This window comes from Microtus oregoni, unplaced genomic scaffold, assembly GCF_018167655.1.
Source record: "Microtus oregoni isolate MIOR12 unplaced genomic scaffold, Mior012 000032F_ref0000030, whole genome shotgun sequence".
NCBI lineage: Eukaryota > Metazoa > Chordata > Mammalia > Rodentia > Cricetidae > Microtus > Microtus oregoni.
Genome location: NW_024543091.1, coordinates 12,955,110 through 12,975,363, shown reverse-complemented (window position 1 = coordinate 12,975,363; position 20,254 = coordinate 12,955,110). Strand labels below are relative to the sequence as shown.

The 20,254-nt window shown below is 39.5% G+C and overlaps 1 protein-coding gene across 1 annotated transcript in view; it reads left to right on the top strand.

Annotated features, from left to right (window-relative positions):
• Positions 1-20,254, top strand: part of Wdr72 (WD repeat domain 72) — a 172,333-nt gene that overhangs the window by 77,201 nt on the left and 74,878 nt on the right. The window contains exons 15-16 of the mRNA XM_041679848.1: positions 14,206-15,020; positions 17,613-17,704. Coding sequence (XP_041535782.1) covers positions 14,206-15,020; positions 17,613-17,704 — 907 coding nt within the window. The remainder of the gene's footprint in view (positions 1-14,205; positions 15,021-17,612; positions 17,705-20,254) is intronic.

Here is a 20,254-nt window from a genome sequence, read left to right as displayed (position 1 = left end):
GTCACATTTTATGAGTGACACAGAAACATTCATTATTTTCCATAAGTAAATTAATGGCCTCACACATCTGAGTTTGGTGGGAATGCATCCAGGTTGGCTGAGACAGTCATGGCTCATGGCTGTGGTACCAATGCGATTATTAATAGCTCCCTATTTCACTCCATAAAAGTAGTCTGATCTGAACAATAAATAACACACTCATTTTATTTAAAGGAGACAGCCCTTGAGTGAAGAAAAATATATCATAGGCTACTCGAGGTTAAACTATCAATTTTAAAATATTCAAATAACCGTGGTGGTAAACTTGCATGAATATGCCAAAAAGTCACAATAAATAGAATATTTATTAGTGTTCCTCTTACATTCTGAGAAGCAAAAATACTAGAGTCACATTTAAGAAATTCAGTGATACAATAAAAGAAAAATTATGCATGAAGCAATTTGGAACATTCATCTTTCATTCAACATGGTTAGTTACTATGGAGTGACTTTGTCTTTCAGTCATTGATAAAAAGCAATAAGCATAAAAAAGTGCTCTACATTCCAAAATCAGCTGTTATATTAATTAGAAACACAGTCAACTCACCAAGCATCTTACAGAATTCTGACATATCTCAAACTTAAGTTATAAAGCTGACAATTTCAAAAGAAACAAGCAGTCTCTCCTATTAGCCCTGGTGAGATTATAGACTTTAAAACTGCAGGTTTTGTAGAACGGGCTCATAAACCAGTTTGAAGCCTGAGACACAATTTCATTTATCTTTATATTCTAAGCTTTATAGTGTCGCAGAAAGTGTCCATCTGTTCAGCTGAGATTGCTGCAATAGCGAGTGGTCAGGAAGACTTAGTAGAAAAAGGTCAAAGGGGCCTCTTGACCCTGCCGCACGTGCCAAGGCAATTGGAGTATCGGAGCTGATACCCAGTGAGATACAGTTGGCTGAAGCAGGCTGTCTTTTAATTGGTAATGATAGTGAGACCACACAGGGAAGTCATTGGCGAAAGAAAACAAAAAGTGTCCAATATAGTAATTTATTACCAGGCAGTGGGTCTCGAGTGCTGGGTTGACTTACCCCTGCAGTGGGGAGAGCAAGGAAAAACGTACGCCAGCACTTAGCTGAAAATGGATGCCCCGCTGGTACGTGGGATGCACGGTGGCCTGGTGATTGCCCATGCCATTAGTTTGATAATACTGTCTCTGCTGTGAGCGCAGTTTGCCAGACTCTCCTGTGCATCAGCCTCAGAATGAAGCCTTTCTCTTTTGTCTACTGTTTGCACTGCCGGTCAGGCCACCCTCCACCTGACCAGATGGACTCAGATGGTTTTATCGCCAACAGCTCCATCCGGTATCCTAGGGCTCCGATGGTCTCAAAGAATGGCTGACACTTTCATTTGCACCTTATTGTTTGAGTGACACATTGATGGTGTTCATTGCTATTGGCCCAACGACGGTTCCCGGATTTCATCTTTGCACGACAGGACGTTTTCATCAGCAGCATATACCACCCCCCCCCAACCCTGCCACACTCCCCCTACAAGGTGTCCTGTGAACTCAACTTATTTGTATGAACGCTTAAGTATATTTGGTTCAGGAAGTGCAAAACCCTTTGCTGATCTAATCTAGTAGATTTTTTTTTTTAAATCCCTTTAAAAGTGGTACCAGGTTCTGGTAATAAAATAATAAATTTTTTGAGGAGAAATATAAACAATTTTCTTTGAACAGCTAAAATTTTAAATTAAAATACCTTTATTTTGATGTTTATTTATTTGTATGACTATTTTACCTACATGGGTTTCTGTGCACCATGTGTGTGCCTGCAGAGAACTGGAGTGACAGACAGTTGTGAGCCACGATGTGGATGTTGGAAATCAAACTCATGTCGGCCGCAGAAGCAATGCACACTCTTAACCATGGAGCCATTTCTTAAGCCCCTGTAAAAATGTCTTAAGTTGAACACTGGGGTACCAAGAATGAACACTAAAGAGAATTTCTGAACTGCAAGCAAGCACAGGCATGGTCAAATAAACCTTATTTTAAATTCATAATGCTAAATGCGAGATGCATGCCGTGCCTTCAGCTTGTGTTTGTGCATGGTAAAATAACCACCCCATTCTGAGCAACTTAAAATAGATAAGCATAAATGCTGGGGACTTCCTCAAAGCCTTGTGTTGCAGTAAGGACCACTTCACTTCATCGCTGGCAATGCCCTGCTTTCCTCAAATCATAACAATAATTTATCCCAAAGATAATGATATCAACTCATTATTAAATTAGCACTTAGGCTTATACCCTAAACTTAAATTTGGCTTTGATTTTACAATTGTATATGAATGTTTGCAACAACTGTGTACATCTACAGTGGTGAAAATCTCTGTTCATGCATTTATTTTGCATATGTAAATTAAATTCTGTGTTATGTGATTCTCCATGGAAGGGTCATTGCAGTTAAATGTTGACATTTTAAGTTTGGTTCTGGAAGCTGATGAATTGTTGAAAAAGACATTGTCTTTTCTCTTTCTAGATAAACACGCACAAGCACACATACGCATGTACACATGCAAACATGCAAGCACACATACACATGCATACACACAAATGCATTTAGCTTTTAACTTAAGCAAACAATAACGTCCCAGTTGGGGTTACTACTGGTATGATCAAATGCCTGTTGTAAAGGAAAGGGTTTATGTAACTTATACATCCACATTGTAGTGTGTCACTGAAGAAAGTCAGGACTCAAGCAGGGCTAGAACCTAGAGACAAGAGCTGATACACAGGCTATGAAAAGTGCTGATAACCTAGGAACCACCCGCCAAGACTTGGGCCTCCCCCATCAATCATTAGCTAAAATGATGCCCTATAGGCTTGCCTACAGATTGCTCTTATGGAGGCATTTTCTCATGAGACTCCCTCCATTCGAATAACTCCAGCTTTCTTAGGGTAGACATACATAAGCCAAACCGGAAAGACCCAGGCTGAACGAAGCCTTTCACCAGTAGAATAATGGCAAAGCATGAACGCAGGTGGGACCAGGTTCTCAACATTGCATGGGTCACCACAAAGTGAGTTTGGTAGGAAGTGTGCCCCAACTAGGTTCCATCAATTTTAGAGACGGTGGTGCTGTAGGCTTAGGAAACAACATGGACCTGAGTTTTCTAGGCTAATTGCAGCATCTTTGTGAGGAAAGATGGATGAAGGCATTTCAGAGAGGAAAAGAAAAATCTCACATAGTCTTTCTATGCCTCTAGAGGGATTGCTTGGCTTGCTTAGTAAAAGTCTGCTTGGTAAACATTTAGTTGTTATTAGTACTTGAATTCGTTAGGCAATTTATTAATTGATTTGCTATTGGAATAGAGACCAGGCACTCGTTATGCCCCGTGTCATTAATCTTTATAAACTAAGGCATCCTGTAGCCAATATCTGTATCAAATCCATATTTTTACAACAAATGATTCCAAAGTGAAAATTGCATGGCATTGTTTTAATGTTAGATAAATGTTCATTTCTTACTATTTTTTTTAGGAATTCCTTTTGTGTTTGATAGCTTAGAGTCTGATAAAAATAAAAAGGCACTGAAGCCTGCAAAGGGGGCACCTGGTCATCAGGAGCTTTCCTCATGTCAGCACAATGATTAGTCTCAGGAAGAGGGCAAAGAGAGGGGAGCCAGCATAAGCCCCTTCATCAGCTACTGGAAATGCTTGTTTTAAGGGAGGTAGCTGAGTTCCCAGAACCAGGTGGATCCCAGTGGTAAAAAGCCTTCGGAGACAAGGTGAGACAGGTAAAACAGCATCTGAACTGCACTTGCCATGAAATTTTTATGTGATTATGTGTATTAAATCAGCTGAGGCCTTGATGTAGTTGAGGGGGGTGGGGTTGCCATAGGCTCTCCTTTTCCTGGATGTCATGTCAGTAACATGTACATTAAGCTGACTTTTCAGGTATGGTGTCTATGTCCTTTAAGACTTTCCAAAACACAGTGTAGCAGTATTGGTTTTCATACATCACTAATGGACCAAGGCTGAATTTTAGGAGTGAGTGCTTGACAGAATAGAGAGAACCCTGACATTTACGGAGAGGAAAAAAGCAACAAGAAAACCTTGCTAGTGCTTTAGGTCTCAGCCCTGGGTTCACCTCTGCTATTAGGCTGTGGACATGATGCTTTCAAGGGTACAAGATGGAAATTTGTGGGGTGGAGGGGGGGGGTGTTTGTTTCCTTTCATGTGGAATTCAGACTGTGTTGTAGATGCTAGTTCTGATTGGTTAAATTTAGATTAAAATAGTTCTTGATTAGAATAGCAATTTTTTTTGGCCAGAAGAGAGAGCTGGCTCAGATGTTAAGAGCACTGGTTGCTCTCACAGAGGGCCCGGGGTCTGATCCCTAGCTCTTGTACTGGTAGCCCAGGACTGTCGGTAGCTCCAGTTCCAGGGGAGATGATGCCTTCTCTAGGCTTCCTGGGTACTGCATGAACACAGCACATAATTACATGCAGTGTGATGAAACACATCTGTAATCTCAGCACGTGGGCAGTGGAGGCAAGAGGATGGCAAACTGAAAACCAGCCTTCCCTCACTGTATGTGGAGACAGCACACAGCCAAATATATATAAAAGAAAACTTGGGGGACCTTCCACCTATAAATGTTATTTTAGTTTTTTCTTTAGGAAAATCTTTGATGGGAGAAGCATCTTGAAGCCAAGAATATTTTGTAATCATTACTAGTTTATACAGTATTCTCATGCTAAGTTCTTTTATAGGAGTCAGTATTATTTAATTTGCCTGGTATGATTACAAATTCACATCCATTTAATAATTAAAGGTGGATGGTAGGTAATTCCATAACAGAAGTAGAAAAAAACCCAAGTTATCTACAATATTTGAATCGAATGATTTTAAAGCAGTAATTATCAACTCTCATTAAAATTATACCACCTCAGCATTCTGTTGTTATTTAGATTTTACATATTTACCAAATATCAATATTTAATAAAAGAACTAAGTGAAGAAACACATGCTACCTCTATTCAAATACTGTAATAGTGGGCATTTTCCTAAATGAAAAATGAATCGAAAACTCTAATGTTAAAAATGTTAAGCAACGTAATTGAATGAAAAACTCCTATGAAAATATTACCAATTTGAAAATATAACACTCATTATAAATATTCATAAATAGATAAGATAAAAATAATAGATACGTATGTAATAGGCCCATGAGAACTATATTTAAAATACCACCACAAACAGAAAAGCTATTGATTTAATGAAAACATGTATTACCAGGAGGAAAGCACGGTATTTTAAAGATGTTCATACTCCCAAATACATACATTTCTTTCTTTTTAAAGACTTATCTTTATTTTATGAGTATGAGTGTTTGCCTGCATTTGTGTATGTATATATGTATGTATGCATATCTGTCATTTGCATGCAGTGCCTGCAGAGGCAAAAGGGTGTCATACCTACTAGCGCTGGACTTACAGACAATGTGTATGGGACCCCAGGTCCTCTGGAAGGCCAGCTAGTGCTCTTAACCACTAAGCCTTCTCTCAAGCCTCATTTCTATGTATTTAATATTGAAAAATTTCAAACTCTCATTGGTTAAATTTTAGGTATTTAGAAAGTGTATTATAAAATTATAGGAAAGATAGATATAGGAACTGAGCCAAGAAGAATGCAAACACAGCAAAATGGCAGATGAGAATCCTTCTATATTTCTCCCCATCCATCCATCCCAAAGCATGTTATATATAACAAGAGCAGATAGCTGGACAAATGGAATAGAATAAGAAAAGAACTCAATAAGTAAGTCACAAATTGTTCTTTGAAAAAGATGGAACTTAAAAAAAAAAGAGAGGAAACCTCACAAATGGTTTAAGTATAACTCATTGTCATTTTATGTAAGATATAAAAATCGTTTACCGACCTTCCACAAAAATATACACAGAATCCTATAGGTTTCCCACACATGTTTCTAGAAAAGTATAAGATGTGGTAATAAATTTAGTCATTGTGCCGTGAAGGGCTTGAGGGTGCCCAGACCTCAAGGAGGTACATTAAAATGGCTGTTTTTGTGTTTAAACCATTTTAAATATATAATTGAGCACGTGTGCAATTTAGAAGCTTAATAGAAAGCTGGGAACATCTAAGTAAAATATCTAATACGTTACTATCATATCAATAAATGAGTGCTCCTAGTTGATAAATAAATAGAAAAATGAAAAACTATCTAAAGATTGTCATTTGGGTCACAAGAACAACATGGTAGTGCAATAGTGTGCTGGTTAGCTTGACACAGTCTAGAGTCACCTGGGGAGGAGTGTCTCATGAGAACTGTCTACATTTGGTTTGCCTGTGGACATATATTGTCTTAAGTTAATTGAAATGGGAAGACTCAGCCCACAATGGGCAACACTTTTCCTAGGCAGGGAATCCCGAACTATGTAAGAGTAGAGAACTGGAGCTTAGCATGAACAAGTGTGTAGCATGCTTTCTCAGCCCGTCAGTCCCCAGATCATAACACAGAGACTTAGTATTAGTTAGGAATGCTCACCCTCATCTTATGCTGGTACATGAGCTCTTATAACTTAATTTAGCCTATTTTTCTTAATCTACATTTTGCCTCGGGGCTTTTTTTTTACATTTCATTCTGTATGCCCTTCTCCGTGTCTGTATGTCTGGCAGCTGCCTGCCTGGTCCCAGGCATCTCCTTCTCTTTCTGTCTCATTCTCTTCGTTTTCCTCTCTTTTCTCTTTCTATTTATTCTCTCTGCCCACTAGCCCTGGTGCCTAGCTATTGGCTGTTCAGCTTTTTATTATACCAAGAAGGTACTTTAGGCAGGCAAAACAACACTTCTTTACATCATTAAACAAATGCAGCATAAACAAATGTGACACACCTTTGCATAGTTAAAGCAATATTCCATAACATTTCCCCCATTTGTGTAAATAAAAAGGAAGGGTTTTAGTTTTAACATAGTGAAACTATATGCAATAAGAACTGTTATCAAGTAAGATTTACATTAACATTATTTTTATTTGGAAAATTTGGAGAAATAACTCTATTATCTATCCTATCTTTATGAGTCCAAAGCTCTGTATCTAATTTACCTTCTATCATAACTAAGAAAAACTGTAATTAACTAGTTTTCTATTCCATCAAAGACCTTAGAAAGATATAACATTGCCTGAGAGAAGATGGACACTATAAAGTAGTCCCACCCCAGCTCAGAATTGAGTATAATAAAGGGCTTTTTATTCAGGGGTAGACTCACAGATCACAGTCCTCTGCATGAATAGGGAACAGGAATCGAATCCAGCAGCCAAGAGGGAATGTGCAAGCTTTACGACTGCATTTAGAATATAAGAGGCCATACCCAAGTGGGCTGGTATCTTAAAGACTATTGGCTAAAAGAATTCCCACAGCACCTGAGTAAACAGGAAGTGCACTGCAAGCCACTTCCAAAACTATAAAAACAATGGAGACATCTGGCTGCCTGGACCCAAGGTTCCTTGGCAATGTTGAGGCATCCATCTTCAGCCCACAGGCCTGGAATATCTGACAGACTTTTCTGTGAAGCAGGAATTTTGAAGGACTATCACTCATTGCTATTATAAAGTTTGGCAGTCACTTTCCTTTGTATCCTGCATATCCAGTTTGTACATTATGCTGTCAGTAGTCAAGGCAAGATCAGTTTCTTGCCCAAATAGCTCGATTTTCCATAATGAAAGCAAACTCCATATAGAAGTTCTCCAGTGCCTATCATTCTTTAATGAAGTAGATTGGTACTGCCAGGAGCAGACATCTCTCACTGTCATGAAAAACCTTAGGTTATTAAATGTCTTAAATGCCCTATTCTGTTTGTCTTTAAAGAGCACGTGTTTATCCAAAATACATCTGTTCAATCTTGAAAACATACCTAATATGACTACAAGTTTGATTATTATAGATAACTAGCTATGAATCTGTATTTCTTAATTATACATTGCATTTTTAAATGAGCTGCATAAGCACAATACCCCAAACAAAAGTAGAAACATACATACAGTATAATAAAAATAACTTTAAATTTGTGTCAATATGCCAAAATCCATGCCAATGAAAAATATTTTAGATTAATGGTTGTCTTTTTATCCTATATTTCTATATCCCCCTAAATGATAACAAACATCCATAACCCACTGCATGACCAAAACCACCCACTCCACATGTAGCCATTGTGTTCTCTAGACTGCTTCCTATTGTCCAAAGGTGGAGGCATCTTTAGGGGACCCTGAGAAAATTGAGATAATGGTCAAGTCTGGGAAAACTCATTGTAACATCTGTTGTCTAGTCTCAGAACTATCGCCATGCAGAGTGATCAGTATATATATCACCTGTTTTTAGGTTTTCTTGGTTTATTTCTTCATGTTCAAGATTTTCAGGATGTCTCCCCCAGTCAAACCTGATCTTTATTTACCATGAAGGAATCTGCATTCTTCTGTTTCCTGTATAAACAAAAGTATAACCTCTTCTCCAACGTAATACATTTTCTGACTTCCATTTTAAAGTTTAGGCATCCTTAAAGTGTCTACCCTGGTTTAATTCAGCATTCCCTTTTACAACCCAATGTCTCTCAGCAGCTGTCATTGTTCGCTCATTAACATACAAAAAATTCAGTCAGCACAACACCATACAGGATCCAGACTCCCTTTGTATTTCCCATCTTTACGTGACATTTTCTCTTTATATTACTTTCCTCTGTCTTTAAAGACTTATTATTTATAAATTATTTACTTTTTATGACTGTCTATAGACATTTTCTTTTCTTTCTTGAGCCTATGATCATTTTTAAATACACTGTAATCTGTTTAGAGTTTTTTTTCTGCTGGTCATGTCCTTACTGTGTGTCTCTAGCCTTTTCTGACCACATGAGCCAAACCTTAAACTGCTAAGAGACTTTGCATTGGTGGTTGCAATCCACCAATCAGATCAGTCCAGATCAGATCGATGAAAGCCAAGCTTTATGGCCAGGGTCCTGCCTTAGAGTGGCATTCAGCCACCCTGGCTCTAGAAAATTGGTATCCGCACTGTGACAGACATTTGTCTGTAGCTTGTTTCTACTTAGCACATCAGTTATTTATATGCTCTGATTAAAGGAGCCATATCCGTTTTCTTTTCAGCTTTCACAGACCCTATGTGGAGATTCAAGCCCCATGTTGGAATGCTCAATGTGGCAGGCTTTCTCAGGCCATCAGCTCCCAAATCATGGCATAGAGACTTGCTAGTTAAGAATATTCAGCCTTGTCTTATGCTTGTGCCACTAGCTCTTATAATTTAATTTAACTGTTTCTCTTCATCTACCTTTTTTTTTAACCTTTCTTTCATTCTCTATGTCCTATTCCGTGTCTGGTTGACCCTCATTCTCCTCCCTCATTCTCCTCTCCCTTCTCTCTCCTCCTTTTAATTCTTTCTGCCTGCTAGCTCTTCCTATTCCTCTACTGCCTAGCTATTGGTCATTCAGCTTTTTATTGGACCAATAAGGAGTCTTAGGGAGGCAAAGCAATATATCATTAAACAAATGCAGCATAAACAAATGTCACACACCTTTACATAGTTAAATTAGTATTCCATAACACAAGTGAGCATGTGCACATTCATTTTCTCGGCTCTTACCTATGGATGTGATGTGACTAGCTGTTTGAAATAGCTACCTTGATTTTTCCACAATGATGGACTGTGACCTGGAATTGTAAGCAGGAATGTGTCTTTTCTTCACTAAGTGGCTTTTTGTCAGGGTTTTATCCCAGTAACAAAAATGAAGCTAAGATAGTTATGAAATGCTTCTCACTGAAGCTCGCCCATGCACATTTCCTACTTCTGTGATAATGACTACAAAATGCTGGGTGAATGGTTCCCCCCGCACACCTGCATTTTCCAAGTACATCTTGGGACATTCTTGCTGCAGCCATTTAACAATTTCCCCTTCACTTTAAGGTATCTCTGTCTCATCATTCTGAGATTCCACTTCAAAGAATTTTTAATTACCCAGAACACATTGAGTTGCTTTAGGTGCGTGTATAGAAGGGTTACGAAACACATATTTCTATGTGTCTGTGGACATAGCTTAATCAAAATCTCTTGCCTTCTCCAATTCCAAACTCACGACCAGAAAATTTCTAAGAGAGATACTGTATTCAGGAGTACAAGCACCAGGAGTGAGAACTTTCTGAGTGAGGTGCCCAGTGCACAAGAGCCCGCAGGCCCAGGACTGATCTTGGCAGAGTGACTTTTGACTGAACTGTAATTAGAGCTTAAATGGGCTTAAATAGGTTTGGAGGCATTTGTTTCTCACTTAGGAGTCAGTTTCTTAAGTGAATTTCTCTGATCAGATGTAAGTTAGACACGGGCTTAAGGGAACTCTAAGAATGGGCTTAATGACTGGATTTTAAGTCACCAAGAATAACAGCATACTTAGCGGGCATTGGAGCAGCGGTTTTCTGGCTGACTTGTTATTTACTGTGTTTTAACTTATGTTCTAATTTTGTGTCTGCATGAGTAGGGGAGAGTGAGGAGGTATTTATTTGTGGGTCATGGTGTGTATCTGTGTGCAGATAAATGGCTTAAAGCTTGTCTCCTATGAGACCTTACTTACACTTGTTCCTTTTTATGCCCTGAGATAGGAGCCATTAGCTAATTAATCTGTTCAGTTCTTTATCTGCCCAAACTCCTAATCTTTGCTGATCTGTCATCTAACTTTTGTTCTTACGCTTTTCTGTGCTTTTCTGGCCGGTGTATGTTGTGTTAGCCTGCGTTCCTTTAGGTGACAAAATGCCCGAGACACATTGTTTATCAGAAGGGAAGGTGTATGATGGTGACTGGTTTCAGGTCAGTTGGCTCTGCTGATTTCAGGCCTTTGGTGGGGGACAGGGTGTTGCTTACGGTAGAGCTAACTTGGTCAGCATCTAGGAGCCAGGAAGCAAAGAGACAGAAAAGCGAGGATCAGAGTCACAGTATTCTGTTTCAGAGGACACTCCCAACAATCTCACCTCAGCTGCTGCAGGGCCCTCCAACCTGCACAATAAACTCAGGATCACACACTGTCACAGGGCCTTTGAGGGCACCTGAAGCTCAAACCACAGCCTGCCAAAACCTTATCAATTCGCTCTATTTCTTTGACAACATTGATGACTGTTTGTTTTAAAAAGAAGTTATCATTCAGTATAATAAAGCATAGAATTTTGTAAACATTTCAAAAATAGATAAAAGGAGATGATGATAAATCCATATCTTCATAATTGGGATTGTATTTTTCAAAGCCCAGTCATCCCCGTCAGCAATGCCTACAGACTCCTTGCCATGACATCATATGTTTGGTGCATCCATGCTTTAGCAACCACTTGACAGTTCGTTAGGAGTACAGACCTAATGTATTTAGACAATGGCTATTTAGGCCACAGCCTATTGTGTAGTTTACAGGCATTAAAAAAATTGTAGTGTACATTGTTTTTATATGACTCTCTGTATCTTTGAAATTGTCTTGAGGGCTAAATTAGTTTTAAATAATTTCAATATTAGATGGCATATAATATTCTTTATACTTTAACATATAACACCAGCTGCTTTCCAGGCAGCAGACACCATGTATGTTGGCTTTGTGATATATAAGATGCTCATTTTCTCTATGAAAACCGACTTTAAAAAAATATTGATCTTGAAAACCCAACTTTTGTCAAATTTTAGGCTAATATCCTAAACATTAGTCCTACTAGATTCCCCCAAAATAATAGACAAAATATTTTTTAATCTCTGAAAAGAATACTTAGCTGAATTATCAAGAAATTTAAGGAAGTCCTGAGATGCTAAAATCAAAATGGGAATACAATTTCAGTAAATTATGAAGAAGGCTGAAAGGTGGCTGTGTCCCTGGGACTTTAGGTTAGCTTTAACCCCTCCCTGGGTCATTAAAGAGAGTGTACCAATAGGGCGGTGAAGAGATGTTGGTAATAGCCCAATTCTGTCGTTCCTGAGACACTGCACTCTCGGGGAAAATGTGATCCAAGGCTGAGGATGTGTTCCACAAAGCAACAAGAAAATGCGACTCTGTGCCTTTGTTGGTCTCCACCTTAGAAGATGGGGGAACGTAGTTTTGACAGAGAACTGAACACTGTGGTGTAGGAGTCAGAATTCATAATATATGCAAAAATTGAAAAACATTTGACTAAACATTCTACTTTAAAAGTGTCCTGTGGGTGACAACCCAGTATATGATGCAGGAACAAACTAAATTTTTCTCTGGGAGAATGTACCCTTACCCTGTGTCTCAAGGGGCTCTCCCAACAATATTTCCTATATACAATCGCATGCAGCCAGATTCACATAAAGAACCAGGAAATCACAGGCAGAACTGAAACGTGGAGCCACTTATAAAATAAGCATGATTTGTGGGGAAAAGGAGCAAAAATATAATCTTACAACCCAATTGAGAAGGAATCAGCTGAAATATGGAAAAAACTGTACCCATCAGGATGTTCATGACAAATGGGTCTTTAAAGAAAAAGCAGACAGATGGAGTGACAGTTGACAAGCAGCCGACTTCTCTGCTGCAAGCAAGGAAGGCAGGGACTGCGGAATAACACCAGCAAAACGCGGTGAAACCGTCTGAAAGAGTGTACTCAGCAGAATCGTCTCTCCAGGAAAACATTACTCTGTCGGGAGGCTAAAACAAACTTAAAAGTTGATTCTCTAAGAAACGTATCAACATTGAGAAACTTTTAGCAAGTGATAAAAAAAAAAAAGAAGGAACAAAAGTAAAGGCAAAAGGACCCACAGTACTGTGAAGGCCAGCACATGGTAATCTGATAAAGAAAGATGTCAATTCGAACATTTATTAAAAAACTATTAAAAGATGTTAATTGTTATCTAAATAAGTGAGAAACATGCCTTGGAACTTGACATGTGCTTTCTGATTTATAGGAAACCTTTGAAGGTCAGAGGGATGACCAAAGTAAGGTGACCTACTTGATTAGATGTTGTCCTTGTTTTTAGCATTATTACACAATTTTGTGTCCAGTGGTGATAAATACATCGATTGATGTCCCAAGTAATTAGACCAGTGAGCAATGGGGAAATTCACAGCAGTCACTGGGGCAGATGAACACCAGGATAGAAGAACATGAAAGCCTTTTGATGCTGCAGCTCAGATCCATAAGAAAAAACTAAAAAGTAATTAAATTTTAAAAGTCATAAAAGTTGTCAATTTTAAAAAATCATAGATAATTATTTTATTTTTGCAGAGAAGGTAACATTTTTTATAATGAGAAATGCGGGAAAGTATAATTTTCGATGTGTTTTCTGAATTTGAGACTATTGAACTGGCACAATCCTGACTTTCACGGGAACATGAACTTTCCCATTTCCATTGATTTGCCCTGTTTTGCTGAATTTAATAGCTATGGCACACACATTTGTCAGTGACTCTTAATAGGTCAGTTGAAGATACATGCTGAAGTTATTAAGTGAAAGCAAAGGAATCATAAACTTGAGACCTTAGCTCTAGGGGGCAGTCCTATTATCAAGGCACGCGCCGCTGTGGGATCCAAACGGGGGCAGCTTCTTGATTTCTTCAGTGTTAGTTCCCTTTATATCACTTGTTATATGTTTGCAGCAGGCATACACACTCACTGTATATATACATATTCATGTGTGTATACATATGTGTACACACACATAATATGGGATAGAGCTGGAGAGATGTCATGGCAGTTAACAGCATGTACTCCTCTTGCGAAGGACGAGAGTTTGGTCCCAGCACCCTGGCTCACGATTGACCGCAACTCCAGATCAGGTGGCTGTCTTCTGCCTTCTGTATGTATCTGCACACATGCAAAACACACACAAGGGCACACACCCACACACATGAATAAAATTATTTCTTTTAAAAAAAGACTCTATTCTAGGACTGTTGTTCTCTAGAAGCCTAGTTCAAATTTACTTAGGAAAAATTCTTTGAGAAAGGGACATTTATAACAGTTGCCAGTAGAATCTATGACGTTCAATTTAGAAGGGAAGTTTCATAACTAAAAAAACCAGTTGCCATGGCTTTTTTATAAAGTAGGACTTAATAATTCTTGCCTTTAACTGTAACTAAATATTTCTTCTTCTTCCACAATGGCATCATAGATCCATAATACTTATTATGAATTCTGATATGCTGACATCTTTCCTCTCAGGTTGCTGATGCTACATCAGTCCCAAGACCTTTCAATGTCTTGCCTGTGAAAACAAAATGGAGTCACATTGGCTTCCATGTTCTGCTGTTTGATCTGGAAAACCTTGTGGAACTACTGCTGCCCACTCCCATCAGTGATGTTGACCATTCTGGATCATTCTATGGAAGTGACATCTTGAGGAGAGCCAAGAGCACAGTAGAGAAGAAAACATTGACAATAAGAAGAAACAAAGCCTCATGTAGCTCTCTCCAGGCCGAGGCACAAGCCAAGTCCACTGGGGACAGTTTGCCCCTTGGGGATAATTCCAGTAAACTTCCAGAGGAGAGTGATAGCATTAAAAGACAGAAGAAAATGAAGAGCTCCAAGAAGACACGCCCTAAACCATCCAGAAAGGTGGATTCCAGCCTCATAATAGACATGGCGAAATTGTTTCTGTCTTGTGTTTTGCCGTGGGGAGTGGATAAAGAGTTAGACAGCCTGTGTACCAGGCATCTCAGTATCTTAAAGCTGCAGGGTCCTGTGTCTTTGGGACTCGCTTCAAACGAAGACCTCTTCTCCCTGATGCTACCCGGGTGGGATGCATGCAGTTCTGAAATGAAGGAGTACTCAGGAGTAAACCTGTTCTCCAGAAAAGTTCTGGAGTTGTCAAATAAATACACAGCCACACTTCCGAACCAGACTGGAATTCCCAGAGGCCTAGAGAATCACTGTGATGCTTTGCAGCAATCAGATACTATAGCGTATTTACTGAGCAGACTCTTTTTAGTTAATAAGTTAGTGAACATGCCTCTGGATTTGCCCTGCGAAATCGACAGGTAAGAAGCACTAGAGAGACTGATGGTTCTAATGGAGACATCAAAGCTGTTATGATCATTCTCTGTGCTCAGCGCTATCATCTTCCTTCTGCTGGGAGATAAGGTTAGAGATAAAACAACTTTTAAATTCATAACTCATTTAAAAGAAAATACATTTCCCCATTATTTCTTTGGGTTGGAGAGTAATTATATGTCTATATGTTTTAATATTCATTTAGGTTAGAAAGATGTCATGGTGTCATACAAACATGGAGTCCTGAGATTGAGTCCCCAGCACCTACATGAAATCTGGGTGTGATAGTGGGTCCCTCTAACCCCAACCTTGGAGATGCAGAGGGAGGTAGATCTCTAGAACTGGCCGACCAGCTATTCTAGCACAACTGATGAGTTCTGGGGCCAGTGAGAAAATCTGTCTCAAAATAGAAGGTCAAGGAAGATACTTAACATTGACCTATGGTCTCTAATTGCATATGCACACACATTACATACACTTGAATACACACATAAAAACAAAAATAAAATTAGAAATAATATTCATTTACTCAACAAATATGCATTGTATTCATATGTGCTAGAAAAGCCATAGGGTTAGATGCTTAGTGAAAGCATAGATGAATTGACATATGCATATATACATATGTACTTACATGTGTTTATACATTAATGATTCTTAAATATGTGCTTATGGTGGTTGGAAATGTTATCTCTTCACTCCTACCACAACCTGTGCTTTGCATATTCAGGTGGGGTGATGTGATTGTGCAAGGCTCTGCCTTACAGTAGGGATGGCTCACCAGTAATGACGGCAGCTGTATTTTAACACTTGGCAGATGCCATGTTGTCCCTTTACATATACGGTTACATTTTTATTCTGATTTTAATAAATGGAATTCAGTTCACCAAATATTTATTCAAGTTTGTACACAGCTTATGACGTACAGAAGACAGAGAAAACAGATTTTTTGGATTGAGGCAGGGACTCACTCAAATAGTAAAAACTCTACACATAAAACAAGTAAGGACTGCTGGAGTAAAGGAAGGAGCCAAGGAGAAGCAAGTGTGGTATGAGCGGTAGGGGTGAGAGGGTGAGGCAAGTCTGTGATGCTCTTCCAGGACAGAAGTCGACCTGCTTGCTTCAGGGCAGACAGTCGCTGCAATCTGCTTCCTACAAGCTGGAGCTCGGGTCAGCAAGTGTCTGTCCTAGAGGCTGTGTGACAGAGCTCCAGCCCTCCAGTGCTTCTGGTCTGTTGGGGCAGACCCCATAAACTTCACACCAGAATGCTGCTGTGTCACAGGCATTTAATATCCAGTTTGCTGGTGTTGATGGAGAGAGAACAGAGACGGGGAGAGGGAGTTCTGCTTCGTGTGCACATTTTGACGCTGCTTCTGCTCATCTTGAGCTCTCAAATCCCACCCACATCTGTATCCTTAACAACAAAATTAAGGTAGATTTAAAGGCAACCTTTTTCCTTTCTCTTACTAAACATTTATACAACAATGAAGTACGCTTAAACTGAATTCTCAGTCTTGAGCCTGAAAGCCTGGGAGAGAGCCTTTTGCATCCACTGTGGCACTACCGTGGGGCTTTGGACTTGCCATTAACCTGCCTTTCCTCATTTACAAAGTGAGCTGGGGAATGACTGATGCTAAGAATTATTCAAATTCTGCAGATCTTAGGCTGTCACTCCCCACCTCCCACCCCCATTGGATTATGATTCCACCAGGAGGATGTTTTTAATAAGGATTCTGGGGTGGAAAGCTGTCTGGGGTGCTGTGGGTTCAGGAGCTCCCAGCATGCTTACCATTAAAGGGTCTTAGAAAGTTGTCACAAGACTGTCTATGCTTCAGAAAAAAAACCTACCCATTAAAATACTTGGTGTGTTGGTGCATGTCTTTAATCCTAGTACTCCACATAAGGCAGAGGCAAAGGCAGGCTGATCTGTGGCAGTGAAACCCTGTCTCTTAAATCAAAACCCCAACTGCCCATTCAAAGAACTCTGGAATGGAGGTGTCAGAATGAGAACTTTTCTAAGTCAGCTCTTCTGAATCTGACCGACTGGAGCCAGGATGCTATGTTTTATTGAGAAATCAAAATAATGTATTACTGGATATGTTATTTCAAATCCTTCCAACAAATTTGTCGATTTTGCCAACATTTTATTATAGTTGTGCAGTCTGAGAAAGATTCCAACAGACTGCGTGACTGCACTGAGTTCTGAAGAAACAACCTGTGGCAGCATCCTTGAGAATGTTAGGAACAATGACCCGGCACAGAACTTGATGGTGTTTGGGAGAGTTCCTTGGTGGGTGTGAACCTTAGGACTCAGTCATAGCAGTCAGATACCTCGCTCTATAGTAGCAAGACCTCTCCTGTAAAGGGGGGTCACAGTTCATTCTGATGAGCTAAGATCGGAAGTTCAGTTGAGAATGTAGATCGATCAAAGTTGAGAAATTAAGTGTAGAAGCAATGATGAAAATAAGTCATGTTCAATCCCCAATTTGCTAAGGTAGGATTGAGCATGCACCTTCAGCTTATCAAAGAGTTTACCATACTTTTAAAGCAATAACCCTTAAAACTTTTTTTCTCAACAGACCCTTCAAAATGGAGTCTGTTCACAACAAGGGGAAATTTCCTGGAAGTGATATTTTAAGTATGTCAAGCTTCTCTGGTCACCTAAAAAATGGTAAGAGAGTTAATGAAAAACACATGTATTTCTTTCCTATAAAATAAAACCATATTTCAGTAACTGGATGGCAATGCTTAACCACATACTGTAAAATGCATAGATTGCATCTATGGGGCGCTAGATGTCCAAGTTGCTGAGACTTCTCTGCAGATGTAATGTTTGGATAGTAGAGTCCTGTGTGATTTATTGGAAGATTGATCGCATCCATCGCTTTATTACACCCTTTCCAAAACCAATATCAGAGAGTTTGCTTGCTATTTCAGGAGGTTATTTTTATGTGTGTAACCATCTCAAATTCTCCTGAGTAATCGTCTCAGCCTTTAGATTGCATTGTAATGCAAAATGGCTGATACATCTCCCATTTGCCTCTCCAAGTCTTAGCATCTTCAGTCCTGTTGCTCCGGTCCAGAACTTTGATGCCATTGTCTCATGTTTTCTTCCACTTCATATCCCATGTGTGAGCTTCCAGTCATCCCAGAACCTGATTCTTCTGACTGTGATCACACCCTGTGGGTGACCCTTCACCCTGATATGGCTATAGTAGGTTGCTACCTAACCACTCCCTACTCCTACCCCTGCCTCTTACACTCTATTCCCAACCCTTCTTTTTCACTTTGGGATACAAGCTACATCATTTCCCTAATCCTAAGACCCTGCCCAAGTCGCCACATCCACACATCATGTCCTGGTCCAGAACGAAGTTGCATCTACTTTTGTCTCTTTATCCTTAAGCAACATGACGAGTAGGTCTTAAGACCTCAGCATTGGTTCTGCCTTTGTCTGGATTGTCCATACTTCTGGTGTCCACAGAGCCCTGCCTGCTGTCCTTCCATTCACCTTCATCCTCCCAAACCTCCTTCATCTTGCCCCACTTCCTTCCATAAACATCCCACCTCTTCCGCTGTTGTGCCATTCTCCAGACACTGTTACACTAATAATGCTCTTTCTCATTTCTATGACAGTCTTATTCATTATTGCGTCTAGTGTCTAGAAAGAATTGTGTAATTGTTCTAGATTAGTGTTTAAAAAAATTGACAAGTGAGTAGACCTAAAGGGTACTTGCTGACTAGAAGGATGTTTGAGAAATGAATGAAATAGGCAAGTGGGGTTCAAATTCCTCTGTAGATTACTATGTACACACCCTTGGGAATGTCTTTCGTTTTTATTAAATCCCTATTTAAAATGAGAATAAGGTCCCGAGCCTGATGCAATGCTACCTCTGCAGCTAAGCACCACTGAGCTGTGGTACACAGTGACTCTACAAGACTATGAAAAAGAAAATGTAAGATTTTAGGAGCGTTTACTAATAGCATTCAATTATGGGGTCCTGGTGTGTTCCAAAAATTCTATTAATGGTTTGTATATAAAGTTTCACTTGATATATAAAGAACCCTATGTATTGAAAGCATAAGAAGGTTCTGTTATCCTCAGGGAAAAATGGGACCCCTTAAAATTAGATGAATGGATGGCAGTCAGACTTTTGGTAACCAGAGACACAGCTTTGCCATGCAGATCTGACCCTTCCCTCTCCCTTTCCTTCTCTCTTCATCAAATCACTCTTCATTTGCATGCCTTTACATCCCTTCTAGGTAGCCCCTGCCATCCTCTTAGTATGTAGAAGCTCTTAATATGGATACTTCCTTAGTTTGAATTTTTTGTAGGACTAGGAGAAGGATTCAAATTTAAGGTTTAACATGTATGTTTCTATCAAGACGGAATAACTAACCAGATCCTAGGGTGTTCCTGCTTCTCCTGTGGGTCTGCAGCTGAACAGCCTTAAGAATTAGTGTTTTATTGGTGTTTGGGTTCCATTTTTTAACAGTTAAGACTAAATTAAGATTAAGAGCTGGGGAGATGATTGGGTAAGCAAAATGATTGCCATGCAATTGTGAGGACCCGAGTTCACATAATTCCACATGGAATTCACATGGATTCACATGATTGAAATCCAAGAGAGACAGCAGAAGACCTGAAACTTACTTGCTAGGCAACCTAGTCACTCAGTGAGCCTCCAGGTTCAATGAGAAGCCTTGCCTCAAAAACGAAAGTGGAGACTCATCGAGGAAGACATTCTCCGTCCAGCTCAGACCTGCATAGGCACACATATGCACACATGTCACACGCAGTTGAAATTTGAGACAAATAAAATACCCTCTTTCCACAGTAGACAAAGAAATGAGATGAGTGGGGAGGTATAGGAAAGGATTCAGTTCATGGTGATTGATTTTTTTTTTAAATCCAAATCCTGAAAAGTGAAATAACAGCCGAGTTCTCTTTTTCAAGGCTTGACAGGAAGCAGTGCCCACTCCTGTTAGCAGAAATGGTGGCTGAGTAATGCTGACAAGACTGGGATGTTTTCTTTTCATCTTTACCCCTGACGTTGCAATTAATTCTATGAATCCCTGACACTGCCAAGAAAAGTTGGCTCTGGTATCTCTATCATATTAAAATTTTAACATCGCATTAAAGCATACTGTGAAGTGCCCCACGATGCCAGTAAGTAGTTACAGTTGAGACCAAGCCTTAGCTTTGAAGGTGAAGTCACAA